The following is a 17,354-nucleotide window of genomic DNA, read 5'->3' as shown; positions in this document are numbered from 1 at the left end:
TGGGGGTACATGTATGTTTTGCAGGTTATCATGGGATGTTTTATACCATCAACCTCTCCCCATTACTCGTTACCAAGAAAGGTTTAATGCTAGTAATTATTTTGAGTAACTACCAATAGTGTCCACTGCCTTTAAAGGCAAAGCAGGCCCCTATATACCTTTGGTTTTTGATTGGTTCAACCATAATTCAAACTAACTTATGAAAACACATTGGTCACGTTTTGAGATCACCAAAAACCTGGAACGAGTATGTCCACGCAGGAAGAATAATCCCTTATAGAAATGTTTAATCTGAGAAACGTATTCGATAATAACATTTCTCAGATTAAAATTCTGGGGCATAAAAACTAATGAATTTTTTACGTATTCACATAACTTGAAGTGAAATGTTTCTCAAAATGCTTTATACATGTACTATCCAAAACTTCTGATGTAGGCTTCAAAAACCAAGTTTTTATTGCCAATAATTCCAAGAGTGATGACCAACCATGTATGTGTTAAATCAACTATTCCAGAGTATATTTCTACTGACACACTGTCATTATTTCAATAATACGTTTATTCCATATCCTTGTTGAAAAAAAAAGAACAATTGTGAGAATTTAACAGTACATAGAAATGTAACAAATCTTTTTATACAGAAACAATATCATCTTAAAGCAAATAATAAATTAATAACTAGGTATTAACTATGTACAAGAGAGGAGCGAGAGCAAAGGCTGTTATCAACATTGTTCTTATTTATTTGACCAAAACAACGCAAAATTTACACAAATATATTTAACAGCACAAAATAATAAATATGTACAAAATAACATGAAAGCAAACACAAGAAATACACCAATAAACATCATATAAGGGCCAATACAACAAGAATACAACAACCAACCGAGGACGAACTTAAACGCAAAAACCAAAACAAAAGTAACGGCTATGTGGGTCAGGAGCTGCAACAGTAGAATGGACCACTCAACCGCAGGTATGCAGCCCGCACAAACAAAAGACAGTGTCAGGACATGACAGACTATAAAAAGCATAAAAAACTACAAAAGACTAATTGCTCCTGTCCTGTCAATACTCATGAGTTATGTATGGTAACAGAAATATGTCCTACTATACTACCATTAAGACTTAGCGAGCCAAACATCGCAAACTGATAACGTCATCCGTGTAAATAACTGTATGAAACCAATAGGCACATGGCAAAATTTTTATAAAGCTGTTAAGCACACACACACATGCTAAGCACAATAATGACAAGGCACCAGTCATTACAACACGATTGACATGGCAGTTTTGGTTGGGAACCTGTTTCTGCTTAGCAATGTTTTTCAGTGCCAAGCATGTTTTTGGACTGGCAAACTTTATCAAATATTGTTTGAAGACGAGCAGAGTATACTGTTCGAAACCATACCGACCCTTTTCAGAGCCAACACTCTCACAAAAGAGATACACATTGAGTCCTGCAAGTGTACTATTTATTTTTATATAACACCCAAGCAGATCCTTGCCATTTCATTGGAGGACTGTCCGTCACGTGATAGCAAATAAAAGTACCATTGCACGCTGAGTCACTCACCGTGCTTTTTCGTTCCATCCGAAAAGTACCATTGCACGCTGCCAGCGTGCAATGGTACTTTTCGGATGGAACGAAAAAGCTGAGTAAAAACATCACTGCGTGCGCGTGTCTTCGGTAACGCAGCAAGGCATATTAGTAAAATTACTAGCATTCGTCTTCTACAATTAAAAATTGGAGGCCTACGCTTTGTTTGTTTTGAAAGTTGTATCTTTCAATCAAAATGACAAAGATCTACTTGGATGTTATATAAAACAAATAATGAATGTTTTTCATTCGTGCAATGGTGCGAATATGTTCATTCGTTGAAAGCTGGAATGTTCCATTCAACTCGGCTCCGCCTCGTTGAATAGAACATTCCATCTTTCAACTCATGAACATAATGCACCATTGCACTCATAAACATTCATTATGTGTATAATAGTTTCTACCTATTCACAGGTAAGATATTGTAGATATCTAACGTCCCATATTACCCCCCCCCCCCCCCAGGCTGAATATCATACTATTTATTTATAGTTTCTTCCAACTTTATCAAATTGGACTCTGGCATGCTTGACTTGTGATTTTCCCCCGGACGCACAAAGGTCGCAAGATCTAGTGGGGTACATGTGTACAATATGCTAAGGCCAAGCAAACATTGATCACGTAATGGGATTCCCGATAGCACTTAATCCGAATGACGAACAGGAAACTTGACATGACTTGGGTGATTCATTGGCAAACCACCTGCCTCGACAAACAAGCTCAATGCTTACAAATAATTTTGTCCGAAGATTTTAAAGATTGGAAAATGGTGTTAATCAGCATGCCGAACTGCCAATCAGAGATCCCTTTTGGCTGCCAATCAGAAGTACGTATTGGCCAATCAAAATGGTTTATAATAGCGTGAGAAGAAAACTGTGAAAATGAATTTCCATTAGATTGATAGCTTTCCTAGGTGTCATAACTAGGTTAACATTTAAGGGGGGGGGCACAAGGGGCGGGCACCTTTACAAGGGGCGTGCACTTTTACACGGGGCACTTCTGTGCAAGTTTCTGTTTACCTTTTTATTCTCAGCACAATCTTTATAAATAAGTATTTTTCAGTTATTTAGTTACATAATTTGGCATTAGTGTAAAAAAAAAATACATTGTCAGTGAGTAAACAGTGAACAGTTAAAAAAAAAATTATCACATTTAAACTCAGGAAACTTTTAGTCCTAAAAGTCCACGTTCCAAATTGGGGGAGGGTGGGGGGGGGGCACCAGGAGGGCACTGACATCAGTTAGGGGTAGGGGGCCTAAGGCCACAGATTCCCTGACCCCTGATGATTTCAATTAATTTTGGTTTCGTCAGACACCATTCTATTTTTAATTCCATGTTTCATTTCCTTAACTCTTCAGAGACCGTCTTGTCCTTCTTGCGTGTCATGGCCGTGCAGTCTAGCAACCCAGACACAAGTTCTGAAATTGCCAGAGTGTGTGGGTTCAGTTCCCGGGCATGGCACGTGTGTCCTTGAACAACACACTCAACCTTTAGTTCTCCAGCCGTCGATTTCACCAAACTCTTCCGAACTTAGGATTAATCTTAGGACTTAGGACAGGTTCAGTTCCGTATCCAAATGCGTAGGACGAATTGAACCCATCCTTAGTTAGGACGGGTTACTCGTCCTAACTCGAGTTAGGATTAATCCTACTGTTTCGTGAATTCGGCCGCTGGTCCCACGTGATATATAATTATTATGTGCAATACATGTAAATGGCCCAGTGCACTTATCTAGAGAAGGAGTTTGCTCAAGTGCTTCTGGCATGGTTGGCTGAAAAATGCACAGTAGCACCTTGAAACCCTTATAAGGGTCTTACATTTTACACTTATAAATCAAACATAGCTTTGCATATCAGCTGAGGCAATAATGAGCTCTTTGAGACATCCATAGGGTGTGATATAGGCCGTGGGATGATCATCAAAAAGGGCTCCATGTTTTTAGCTTTGTAGTTTAACCCTGAAACTACCTGTTTTTGGGCATAGTTGATAGTCCCAAATGACTTGTTATTTTATACCATGTCAGAGTGTGTATCATTAGCCTATACCAATAATCTCTGTTTTATCTTCATCAATTAAGTATGCCACAACACAGCTGATGTTGTCGATATTTCTCCACTTTTTTATTTGAATAAAAATGTCCTGAAAATAAGATGAAACATGCATCATTAAGGCTAGATAATGTGTTTAGAAGGGAAATGTTGGAAAAGGGTAAATTCAGGTCAGGACTTTGTTTTTAGTGTTAGAATTGTTGTAGGTCAAGTCTTGCAGCCAATTGCCACTGCTGCTGGGATCTGGAAAAAGACGTCTGCTGCCTCTATGGTCTCAAAAGGATGAAAATTGCCACCAACAATTTTCTTTTTCAAACTCACCTTCTCTCACATCGAACCTTGTGATTGCATCTCTAAGCTGATACGCAAGGCCAAAGTTCACCCTCGTACCCTTCTTATTGGGGGAGCGGGGCTGGTCTTCGTTCTCTTTATTCTGGTTTTCTCGCTCTCTGGCGTAGTACTTCCTTAGTTGCTCTTGTCGGACCTTCTTGGCAAGCTTCAGACGCTGTGTCCGAGGCATAGCATCAAAGGTAGACTGGTCTATCTCCATGGTCTTAGATGATGTATTGGCTAGCACTGGAGAATGAGGAGAAGAAGAGAATCAAAACTTCATTATTATTTAATAGATGGAAATTTGCATCGAGATAAAAAATACCTTAATTTCCGTTTTACCCATACAGATTGTACATCGATTAATGTAAGCACTGTATACTCAGTACTTTCCGAGCTCTGTGAAAAAAAATCACAGGCATATTATTCGGGTGGGATTCAAGCCCAAAACCTTTGCAATTCTAGAGAAGTGTCTTGCGATTTTTGTTCACAGAGCTTGGGAAAGTATACAGTGCTAAGACACATCGGTGTATATGGGTAAAACCAAAATTAGTATTCATTATTATTATTTGTTTATATATATTCGCGATAACACCATGTTTTTGTATATCTACCCAATGGGTAGATTATGTTAATTTGAGAACATTTCTTGCTAACTGCATGAACTGCCGTGGATTAGTTTTATTCTGACTGTTGGAGACTTCTCATCAGTTCTAAAAGAAATGTCCTGCTTATTAACTACTACAAGGGCGGAGGGTAGGAAATCCGCCTGGACTTCTACTTTCACTTAGTGAATCGAGGGATTTTAACCGCTCGGCTTCTGACTGGCAACCCTAGATATTGACAAAATAGGGAGACAACCAACATACATTGTATAATGGCTAAATAGCTCAGTTGGTCGAGCACCTATAATCAGCAGGTTGTTGGTTCAAATCCAGTTCTAGTCAAGTTTTTCTTTGTTTAAAGGCAGTGGACACTATTGGTAATTACTCAAAATAGTTATTAACAGAAAATCTTACTTGATTACGAGTAATGGGGAGAGGTTGTTGGTACAAAACATTGTGAGAAACAGCTCCCTCTGAAGTGGAGTGAGTAGTTTTCGAGAAAGAAGTAATTTTCTACGTTTTTGTTTTTGAGACCTCAAGTTTAGAATTTGAGGTCTCGAAATCAAGCATCTGAAAGCACACAACTTTGTGTGACAAGGGTGATTTTTTCTTTCATAGTTATCTCGCAACTCCGACGACCAATCGAGCTCAAATTTTCACAGGTTTGTTATTTTATGCATATGTTGAGATACAGCAAGTAAGAAGACTGGTCTTTGACAATTGCCAATAGTGTCCACTGGCTTTAACCCAAATCATTTGAAACTTACCCATAGAGTTTCCCTTGTGGTTAATTATTTGATATAAAAATAATAATACAAATTGTTTACACAAAGACTTTTTAAATTAATATATCCAATTGAATGTTTTAAAAGGTGTGTTCTGTAAAAATGCTCTAAAAGTTCAGTTTTATTAACTAAGGCAGCATGAAAATTGTAATTGAGGTGTTACTCCATAACATTATCAAGGGGTTGCATAGACATTTAGTTCATGGCTGATTATCTTTCCTCAGAAAACTCTGTTCCAAGCCACTGAATTTGATCAAAATGGCCACCCACTGGGCACGGTTTGTTGACTTCATGCAGAAAATTCCACAAAACATACCCTTTCAGGTCTTTGATGCAACAGCAAATTTGTGGGTGTTGTGTCTAGATGCATGTTATGGCAGCTTCTGTTACATAGAGCTGATTCATGTGAAAGGCATGGGGGCACAGTTCCAAGCAAACATGGACATGACACCAACAAATACGTTTTTTGTCACAACTTTCTTTCTAGTTGTTGACAAGGAATGAACCCAAATTTGCTAATTAAGAACTCAGCATCGACTCCATAACTGGACAAACTGTAATGCGACTTTTTAGCTACATGTAGAGGAAACTTTTGATGTGTGACTTGTGTTTTTTTTAACGTGTCCTTTTTGTGTAATGCGACTGACCACTTTTTACAATGTTATAACATCCAAATAACGAAGCCCACAAAATTTCTAATTTCATCAATACAAAACCTTGGGGTGTCAAGTACAAATCAGTCTATAAACTTAGTGGAAGAATATCTCACATAGAACTACCAGCACCGAGATCAAAAAATGACACAGAAAAGTGTAGTGCGACTTCCACAACATCTGATAAAACCATTTTAAAAGCATGAAGGTCTGCATAATTCATTTCCTTATTAATTTTTATTTGTTGGCAGACTGGTTTCCTTTTCTTTGAAGGGCTGATATTTTGGGATAAACAGTTGAATGCTTAAAGGCATAGTGTATCGTTGGTTTTTAGAACTGGTTGATCGTTTAAATCATCAACAAATGTAGAACCTAGTATCCAATTAAACTAACATGTGAAAATATTATTTCGAAGGGTAGCATTTGTTAGATATCGCTGAAAATCTGATTTTAAAGGAACTACATGTAACTGTAGCCTGTTTCATATTTACAGGGGTCGAAATTAAGTGTATTTTCATGGTAGTCAGCAGGGCTAGTAACCAATAATTTTTAGTAGCCCTGATGAGATTTTGGTAGCCCGAAAGACACATTATGTCTCGCGTCACGGCTCAAACTTTACAATACACCCCAGCACAGTTCTTTGTTGTTTGTAATGATGATTTTTGCATTGTTTTTCCACTAGCCCGTCGGGCTATCAAACTGGAAAAATCAGTAGCCCGGCTGTAAATCTGGTAGTCCCGGGCTAGCGGGCTAGTGGCAATTTCGACCCCTGTATTTAAAGCACTGTATCTCATAGCCATCAACAGACTTAAATAGAAAAAAAAAATGTTGTGGTAACTACATTATAGCAGAAAAATTTGCTTTAAGTGTACGTGAATTTCACAGGTTAGCAAGGGGAAACAAATATTTGATTCAATAGACAAATGTAGTATTAGCTCCAGTTGTTTTACTGTTTTTCGATTTGAGCAATACTTCCACAGTCTTTAGTTGGTATGACACAATCAATATCAATATTTGATTTTTTTTTACAAATTTCTGATCGAGATAGCCCCAAACTCACCCAAATATCGCCGAGCGACCACTTTTAGCTGAGGACTACTCATGACTAGTTTGGGCCGACGACCCAAATCAACTGTCACCAAATCAACGTACTGGGACTGAAACAGGGTTAACCTCTTCACAGTCCATAATATAAGGACGCTTGTGATTGATTCATGCAAATGATGACTTCAGTTCTACAGGTGTTTGTTTTACTGGATCCTGTTTCAGTATTGCGGTCATTGCAACAAGTTTACACCCCATAACAACACTGATTTACAATCATTATGTCAATATTGAACCATTTTTATCAGCCTTTTTTTATGACAGTTCCATTCCACATTGATAACATTGTAAATACCCTTGTAATGTCACCATCACTGTCTGATACCCTTCTTCCCTCATGATAATGACAGTTCAAACTATACTTCAATAAAAAGAACCACACTAATTTCCATATCCGCCCTCCGTCTGATGTTACAACTTGACACATTTATTACAAAATGAAACCACCCAACATACCATTGCAAAATTAAAACTTCTGCATACCCACCAACTTCTTCATCACCAACACACAAAACCCCTTTTTACTCTTTCAGTGCCTATTCTTTTTTGCATTTTGAACCATAAATACCCAGTTTTATTTAGTTAGTTTTCTTTTTTGAACTTGCTAGTTTGTATCGCCTTGGTACATCCCAAAGTCAATAGTATTTCTTGAGTAAAAATGTCCGTTCGTAATAATGGGTCGTACTTGTACGATTGATGACAGTGTTGGAGTAAATAAAATAGTTCGTTCATGTACGTGTCAGACCTTGGCACTAAAAGGGTTTAAAGTTACAAAGAAAGCCTTCTCTGATCAAATATGTAAGTGTTTTGAAGCCAAATAAATAATAATAATAATTATATATAAAATATAAACCTCCTTTTTGTTTTTTGTTTTTTAAATGGTACTTTTTGTAGGACACAAAACACAATGTCCACAGATTTACATTCAACTCGCACAGTTCTACTAATTTTTGTGTTACAAAAAGTACCCAAATTCTTTAATTCACTTTTGCTTGAACAGTACAAACATATTAAAGAATCTTCCCTTTTAAAGACACTGGACACCTTTGGTAATTGTGTGACAAGGGTGTTTTTTCTTCCATTATTATCTTTCAACTTCGATGAACAATTGAGTTCAAATTTTCACAGGTTTGTTATATGTTGAGATACACAGAGTGAGAAGACTGGTCTTTGACAAATACCAACAGTGTCCAGTGCCTTTACGAAGAAGAGATTGTGTAAGTGTTAAGCAGGACAAGGTTTCTAGGCTCCTCAAGGCGGAAGGAACCATTGCTGACATTACCTCCTGTTTTGTGAACGCTCAGGAAGTTTATTTATAGCCCTACCTGACAAACTTGGTTGTTCGGGCTTAAATGTCAGCCCAATAATTACAAGGCTTGGAACTTAATCATACTGGGTGAAGTAGATAACCCTTTAGATAGGCCTATATCCACGGTCATCAGTTTTGGCAGACTAACATATTTATCACCAATTATTTTTTTAGTTCCTTGAAGAAATGTTTGAATACAAAGTGTAGTAAACATCACAGTCTTCCAGCACAGGATGCTTCACCCCTTGAGAGAACATAATATTATATTACCCCATCACTTTTAGAGAACTTCATAAAAGGAGAATAAAGTTGCACTTCTTGTTCTTTAGGGTCTGGGTATTTTTTGTAGGATTCAAAACCCAATGTCCACAGATTTACATTAAACTCACACAGTTTGAAGATAATGATGGTAGAAAGCCTCCCTTTAAGCCATTGGACCCTTTCGGTACAGGAAAAAAAAAAAAAAGTTCACAGATTTACAAATAATTTACAGGGTTTACAGAAGGTAATGGTGAAAGACTTCTCTTGAAATATTAGTCCATGAAATGCTTTACTTTTTGAGAAAACGGTAAAACAATATAAATTCTCGTTAACGAGAATTACGGAGTTGTTATAAACACATGTCATGACACGGCGAAACGCGCGAAAACAGGAGTGGGTTTTCCCGTTATTTTCTCCCGACTCCGATGTCCGATTGAGCCTAAATTTCCACAGGATTGTTATTTTATATATAAGTTGTGATACACGAAGTGTGGGACTTGGACAATACTGTTTACCGAAAGTGTATAATGGCTTTAAAATATTACTTGCTGAAAGGTGCTGCAAATTTTAAGAAATTAGTAAAACAATTCACAAAAATAATTTTAGCTTGAAAACATATTTTTGTGACATTGTTTTACAAATTTCTTTAAACTACAGCACCTCTGCAAATAATTTATTAAGGGAAGCTTTCAACCATCATTATCTTCAACGTGTTACAATGTAAATCTGTGGGGAATTGTGTTTTGTGCTGTACAAAAAGTACCTTAAAGACTGTGAACACTTTGGGAAAAAAAAACCTAACATACAGCGCATGGATAACAGTTTAGACTGACAGCCACCACACATTGTTTAAGTTTTTCACACACACACATACCAGGTTGATGACAACCAACCCACAAGAACAATGACAATGGCCCCCAAGTTGTAATCTTTCCTTGGATCCAGCAAAAAACCTTGTGGGTGTTTGAAACCCTTTCTCAATAGAATGAACAAATCTGCATTTCATGCTTTCATGGTAATTCTGCACCAACTAAAGTGTACACCAGCCAAAGTTGATGAATTCGGAAATCATAGAAGGCCATCTGATCCAAGAGTCCTTGAGTTGATTGAAACACATTCTCACAATCTCTCTGAGAATGCCAAATCAATCTAAGTCTTTATTATTGGTACAAGATTGATATAAGCAGGATTTGAAACTTTGCATGATGGAAATACGATAATGGTTAGCGGTAACACCATGTAATGATAATCTCTAAATGAGATTTGAAAAGAACTGTTGGTTTCAACTCGACGTTTCGATCAGTATGCTCTGAACGCCTTCGGGAGATAGCTATGCTGCATGCTGCTTAAAGGAACACGTTGCCTTGGATCAGTCGAGTTGGTCTATGAAAAGCGTTTGTAACCGTTTGTTTTTAAAAGACATATGATTGAGAGATGTTTTAAAAGTAGAACAAAATGATCCACACAAGTATCACTCAAAATTGCGTGGTTTTCCTTTTACCTCGTCGACAAACACAGTCGGCCATTTATGGGAGTCAAGATTTTGACTCCCATATGGCCGACCGTGTTAGTTCGCAAAGTAAAAGGAAAACCACGCAATTTCGGGGCAAATGTGTGTGGATCATTGAAGTCTACTTTTAAAACACCTTTCTAACCAATATGCATTTTATAACAAACGGTTACAAACGCTTTTTCAAAGACCAACTCGGCCGATCCAAAGTGTTCTTTTAAGTACTGATGATGCGGATTAGCTTGATTGATAGGCTATTAAAGATTGATTAGCTTCTGGATAAATTTTATTTTATTTTTTACAAATAAACAAAGACAAATTTACTAGAGCTGGATTTGAACCAAGGACCTCCGGATTCCCGTGCAGGCTCTCTACCAACCAGATGAACATTGTTTATAATTTTACATACGCTTATATTTTAACCATTGTTAAGTGACCTTTTCAGCTACCACTGCTAGTAATTTTTGTTTACAAATGCCCCCCAAAAAAATTAAAATTTATACTCAACATGTTGGTTTTTGTGTTTCTTTAAAGGAACACGGTGCCTTGCCTTGGATCGGAAGAGTTGGTCTATAAAAAGCGTTTGAAACCGTTTGTTATGAAATGCATACGGTTAAAAAGATGTTTTAAAAGTAGATTATAATGATCCACACAAGTATCAGTCAAAATTGCACGGTTTTCATATTACGTCGCGAACTTACACGGTCGGCCATTTATGGGAGTCAAAAATTTGACTCCCATAAATGGGCCGACCGTGTTTGTCGACGAGGTAAAAAGAAAACCACTCAATTTCAAGGCATATTTGTGTAGATCATTGTATTCTACTTTTACAACATCTTTCTAACCATATCGATTTTATAACAAACGGTTACAGAACGCTTTTCAAAGACCAACTCGACCGCTCCAAGGCAACGTGTTCCTTTAACCCAGAAGATTATAAGAAACGAATTTTCATTGCCAAAAACCAATGTGATGTAATAATTTTACTATGAATAATTTTTGTTTTACCCACATTGATGTACAATGTATGTATTTTAAAAGCACTGTTTAGTCAGATACTTTCCCTAGTTCTATGAAAAAAAAAACTTTTAAAACAAAACATGTTCAATAAGATTTTACATAAAATGAACTTACAGATCTCTCTTGTCATACTCTCAAACAACATTTGTCGCATTCTGGCCATTTCAAATCCAATCCAATGTTGATCTTCATAAAAGTCCCAAAACACACAGTTTTCAACAGTTGCACTTCACAGAACTTGTTTATTGACAATCAGTGTACTGCCGTAATCCATAGACAAGGTGTCAAAACCCACTGTGTTCAATAACTCCATACACAACACATCAACACTCATCATGATCCCAAACTATGTAACCCTAACTTGAATTGTGCTAAGTTTTCCGTAAACAACAACATTGAAACTTCAATACTTGAAAACACAATTTCCAATCTCAGTTCTAAAATTCAGAGAAACACTCCCCAAAAGACCTCCAGTAACTTTTGATTTCCTCAACACCATTTCTCTAGTATTCCCATCCAGTCTGGTTGAAGTCTGATATTACAGTGATTGTGACATGATATGACGCACTGCTTATAAAAACTCAACCTCGACCACTTTAACAAAGCCTAGTTCAATCTAGCCTAGTTCAATCAACTCTCCACTCTACAATTAAAGGGGCAATGATGAACAACTTCAACCAACCCTGGGCCTTTTTTTGTGTGAAGCTAATTGTAAAGAGTTTAAAAGAGAGTCTTTTGGAAGCAAGTACATGAATCAAATAAAGTCCAGTGTACCCCCTGCTAAATCTTAATCACAAGAAATTGGTTCAGCAAAATCTTAATTCTTCATTTGTAAAAAAAAAAAAAAAAAATCATGTGAGAAAGACATGAAATGAATCCAGGCCTGATATAGGCGATTGCCTAATGCCCCCTGGTAATTGCCTTGGTGCCCTTGAATACAGTAGAAATTTACAATGTCCTCATCAGGGTGCCCTTTACCAAGGAGAAAACTTGGAGCCCTTGCCCTTTCAAAAACGAAGCATACAGGCCTGTGAATCCCTTGAACTAATGCAGCCAAAACTTTGTTGCCAGGGAAATTAATAATAACCTAAGATTGCCCATTGGCATGACTCAGACAGAACAAAATAGTATTGGCTCCTTAACACTTGAATGAACCTGAATGGGGCCGTCCCACTATGGGGCCGTCCCGCTAAAGTGCGTACCGAATTCTACAAAGAGTACATGTCTGGTTTTACTGTGCAACTTTTTCCGTCATGACCTTGCAGATTTTGTAACTTTTTATCTTTAGATGGTTGTGTCATTTTCTATTGATTGATCCATCCATATTTGTTAATATTTTTTTTAACAAAACCTGAAGACTCAGGAAAATTCTGAGACTTATTTATGTCACATATTTTTATTCAAAATGTATTTTTGAGAGCTTGTTCTGTCCGTGGAAGAAGAAGTTACAACAATCATTGAGTCACTGAAATACACAGCAACAACTAATTACATAGTTACAAGCAGTTTATAACCAAAGACGTTAAACCAATGCTTGTAGCAAAGGAAAGATCATCTAAACAAACAAACAAACAAACAAACAAAAAAACAAACAACTAGATAGCACAGTTGGTAGAGAACTGGCACATTAAGTTTGTGGTTCCAGAATCAAATCCCTCTCTAGTAAATTTCTCTGTCAACCCCTAATAAAAGTATCAAACTAAAACAATACAACAACATACCCTAAGTTTTCTAGAACTATAAAGCAAAAGACTGTTTACCTAAAAAATGTTGAAATTAGGCCTACCTGTTCAATTCAAAGCTCCTTCTTGTCTTGCAGTACCTATGTCCTCTTCCCACTCATTATTAACACACAGCTGGTAAAAAAAAATAGCGAGTTTCAAGCTTTTTAGAAGGAAGTAAAATGTGTTTAAATCAACAACTGGGTCTGATTCCTATTATTAGTCTGCTGGTACTTAGAATACACTTTCCAAGATAACTGAATACCTGTATGAATGTAACGCAGACGTCATCTGACATGTTTACTTCACAGAAAGTAAACAATACATCATACAATATACTGAATCATCACATACCCGCAATGGGGGGGAGGGGAGGCTGGACCTATGAGTATGCAGGCCTGTATGCTTCGTTTTTGAAAGGGCAAGGGCACCAAGGCATTTTCTCCTTGGTAAAGGGCACCCTATGAGGAAATTGTAAATTTGTACTGTAGCATTTCAAGGGCACCAAGGCAATGACCAGGGGCCTAAGAGGCAGTCACAATCGTTGCCTCCGTGAAGTTTCACGCCTGGTAGTACACATTATGTCTAGTTTATTGCTCCATGATTGTACCATTGAGTAGGGCTTGTATGTATCCTGTACACAATCAATGGGAGTTGCCAGCCTACTTTAAAAGCCTAAAGGTTATGTAACCACACAGTGGAAGGTCCAGCCACCAGGCAGAAATACAATGGTTCTTGTTCAGTGAGGTGGATCATGGTATGTCCTTATAAGTGGAATATTGGCAAGAACTAACTCAAACCACTCAAACCCACTGTCACTGTGTAAAAGGTGCTGAATTTGTTTGGTAATTGTCAAATACCAGTATTCTCACTTGGTGTATCCATGGAGGAAGAAGTTTCTTCCTCCATGGTGTATCCCAACGTATGCACAAAATAACAAGCATGTGAAAACTTTAACTCATCTGGTCATTGAAGTTGAAAGAAAAAACACCCTTGATGTAAAAAATAGTGTGCTTTCCAGATAGGAATAAAAGGCTTCTAGCCAGAAGTCTTTTATTATTTTTTTGTTAGAAATTACCTCTTTCTCTAAAACTATGTTACATTAGAGTGAGTCCTTTCTCATAATGTTTTATACTATTATCAACAGCTCTCCGTTGCTTGTTACCAAGTAAGGTTTTATGCTAATATTTTGAGTAATTACCAAATGTGTATCAGTGCCTTTAACAGACAGCCAGTGTAAAGTAATCTACTAAAAATGTAATTCCAAATGTAATTCATAGGATTAAAAGTGATTTCTACCTCCCTGCTGACGAATGGTTAATGCTGGTGAGGATTTTGAAATCAAAGTGAATGCTTGTTGGCCATACACATAGGTACAGGGTTCAGGAAAACTGTGGGCAAAGAAATAAGGTTCTAAAGATAAGTTGGAGCTAGATCATTTTTCAGACTTAAAAAACAAGGAGGAGGACTTTGAATTTATATAATAATAATTTAATAGAACTATGCAATTTAATTCTCTAACTTTCAACTTCAGTGATTCAACTTATTTGATTTCCAGTCAAAACAACAGAAGAAAAAATGAAGTATACAACATCATGATTAAAGGCATTAGAATTAACAACTAAATTTAGATTACAAACAAAGCAAAACATGACAAATAGAAAAACAACAAAAACACTGACCCAAACTCCCTACTGTAGACAGCTAGTGTGGTGTAAACGATAGTTAAGTCAAAGATCTACTAAAGTTTAAAAAACACTTTTTTGTGTACTTTTTAATTATGTTCTGTGGTGAATTACAGAAGGTAAATCCTGTGATTAAAACTTATTTCTACCTCCATGCTGACAGATACAGGGAAGATAGGCCTATTTGTTTGGACATCAGTTCTTAAAATTAATGGCCAAAAAAAACCTGTTGGTTAGAAGCCTACGGCAGCTTTCGATATAAGCATTTTGGAAACATTTCACGTTGAAGAAATGTTGTTAGAAACGAAGTGTGACTGTCAGTAACTTTCTATGTACAGGGGCTAATTTCATACAGCTGCATAAGCAAAAAATTTGCTTTTAAAGCACGAAAATAGCTCGCTTATTTTTCACATGTTACTGGCAAAAATTTCATGCCATATATGCATTGCCTGTGACTGGTATTTAGTTGTTGTTTACTTAGCATAACAATTGAGTGGAGTCTTGGTCGGTAATCTGATTTTACTAAGCAAGGATTTTTTGCTTAAGCAAAATTTTGTGCTTAAGCAGCTCTATGAAATTTGGCCCTGGTATTATTATTACTGCATTAACATTCAATCAGCAATATCTCAAAACCATTTATAACCAACTTTTGAAACGAATATTTCACATTTAGTTTTATAATTGTATTTAACTTTGAAGAAATGTGCTTAGAAATTAAGTGCGACTGTCAGTAACGATTCTCAGATTGTGCCAATAGAGGTATTATTCTTCCTGGATTATAAACATTCGATCAGCAATATCTCAATAAACATAACCAACTTTTGAAACAAAGTTTTATTAATTGTATTAATTTATACAGGATTAAAAAACAAACGAGTGGTTCCAAAAACCAAATGTACAATACATGACCTTTAATGCTGGTGAGTGAGGATTTTGAAATCAAAGGCACTGGACACATTGGTAATTGTTGAAGACCAGTCTTCTCACCTGGTGTATCTTAAAGGCAGTGGACACTATTGGAATTTAGTCAAAATATTTATCAGCAAAAAACCTCACTTGGTAAAGAGTAAAATTGGGAGAGGTTGATAGTATAAAACATTGTGAGAAACGGCTCCCTCTGAAGTGACGTAGTTTTCGAGAAAGAAGTAATTTTCCATGAATTTAATTTTGAGACCTCAAGTTTAGAATTTGAGGTCTCGAAATCAAGCATCTGAATGCACACAACTTTGTGTGACAACTTCGTGTGTCGCAACTCCGACAACCAATCGAGCTCAAATTTTCAGAGGTTTGTTATTTTATGCATGTTGAGATACACCATGTGAGAAGACTGGTCTTTGACATTTACCAATAGTGTCCATTGTCTTTAACATGTATAAAATAACAAACCTGTGAAAATTTGAGCTCAATTGGTTGTTGAAGTTCGGAGATAACAAAGAAAGAAAAAACACCCTTGTCACACGAAGTTGTGTGCTTTCAGATGCTTGATTTCGAGACCTCAAATTCTAAATCCGAGGTCTCTAAATCAAATTCTTGGAAAACTACTTCTTTCTCAAAAACTACGTTACTTCAGAGGGAGCCGTTTCTCAAAGTGTTTTATACTATCAACTTCTCCCCATTGCTCAATACCAAGTAAGTTTTTATGCTAATAATTATTTTGAATGTCCAGGCCTCAACCTTTAGCCTCAGAGGGGCAAGGCCACTTGGCCTCAAAAAGCTCTCAAAAAGAAAGGGGCACCAAGGCCAACTGAAAGGGCACCAAGGCCATTTTCAAACCTTTATTTGTTGATGGTTATGTTAAAATACTTTCCACTGATTTCAAGATGGTGGTCAACTTTCCAACCCATATTTATTTCATTGTCGCTGAAATTGAATAAAAGTTTAAAAACATTTGTTTCTGAATTATTTACAGTTTTTTGCAGCGCTCGAATTGCAAACGATTACCCCAGTAATTAACTTAAGACTTAATTAAACTCCCTTCTGGTCATCTGAAAACAAATCATTGCTCCAGAACAAAGAATTGTTGAAAAAATCATACAGAAAAAATATTAAGAAAAATAATTCCCTGCGTGCTAATCTGAAGAAAAAAAGATCAATTAGTCTCTGGCTCACCACTACCCCAACTCTGCGAGACAAACGAGCCCAACCCACCCCACGCCAACAACCCCCATCATACACCAACAACCCAGAGGCTCAGCTTAATCCGATGATTTGGAAAAATATTTATTTCTTTTTTTTCCCTTCTTTTTTTTATATAAATATGATTAAGAAAATTAAAAACGAACCCCCAACCCCTTAGCACAAAATAATTGGCCAGCATTTAGCTAAACTTGTAAGTTGTATTTTGCATGCCGGCGTTTATGCCATGCTAGACTGCGCTAAATAATTACTATAAAAAAAGTAAACAAACGCACCTAATTAAAAAATGCTTCTAAAGTTGGCACTTTGCTACCACTCTAGCCCTTTCGCCTCCCTGCTTATTTTTGCATCTTTTGTGGGATGGCATGCTGATTAATCAATAATTAACTTGATGGAGTATGATGATTGCCAAATAAGGGCTCTGCCGTTTGACGTTTTACAATTCCACGCTTGTTGTGTGTACACAAACATGTGTTTGGCAATGAAAAATAAAGTCGCAAGGCAGGCAGATCACTGGTAGTGGTGGGTCACAAACATTAATCCAGTGCAAGCCTTGGACACCAGCGAAATAGCCAGGGGAAAAA

At 36.8% G+C, this 17,354-nt stretch overlaps 1 protein-coding gene across 3 annotated transcripts in view; it reads right to left on the bottom strand.

The window, feature by feature from the left end:
• Positions 1-17,354, bottom strand: part of LOC139944741 (unconventional myosin-XVI-like) — a 62,680-nt gene that overhangs the window by 43,973 nt on the left and 1,353 nt on the right. The window contains exons 2-3 of one of the 3 annotated variants that reach the window (XM_071941802.1): positions 13,015-13,084; positions 3,973-4,227 (exon numbers count right to left, since the gene is read on the bottom strand). In XM_071941802.1, coding sequence (XP_071797903.1) covers positions 3,973-4,201 — 229 coding nt within the window. In that variant the 5' untranslated portion in view covers positions 4,202-4,227; positions 13,015-13,084. Of the gene's footprint in view, positions 1-3,972; positions 4,228-7,084; positions 7,209-11,342; positions 11,732-13,014; positions 13,085-17,354 lie in introns of those variants that run through there. The other 2 variants (XM_071941799.1, XM_071941800.1) reach the window with 2 other exon arrangements.

Source organism: Asterias amurensis, chromosome 12 (genome assembly GCF_032118995.1).
Source record: "Asterias amurensis chromosome 12, ASM3211899v1".
NCBI classification, from domain to species: Eukaryota; Metazoa; Echinodermata; class Asteroidea; order Forcipulatida; family Asteriidae; genus Asterias; species Asterias amurensis.
Note: the sequence above shows the minus strand (reverse complement) of the source record. Positions and strands in the feature narration are given on the sequence as shown.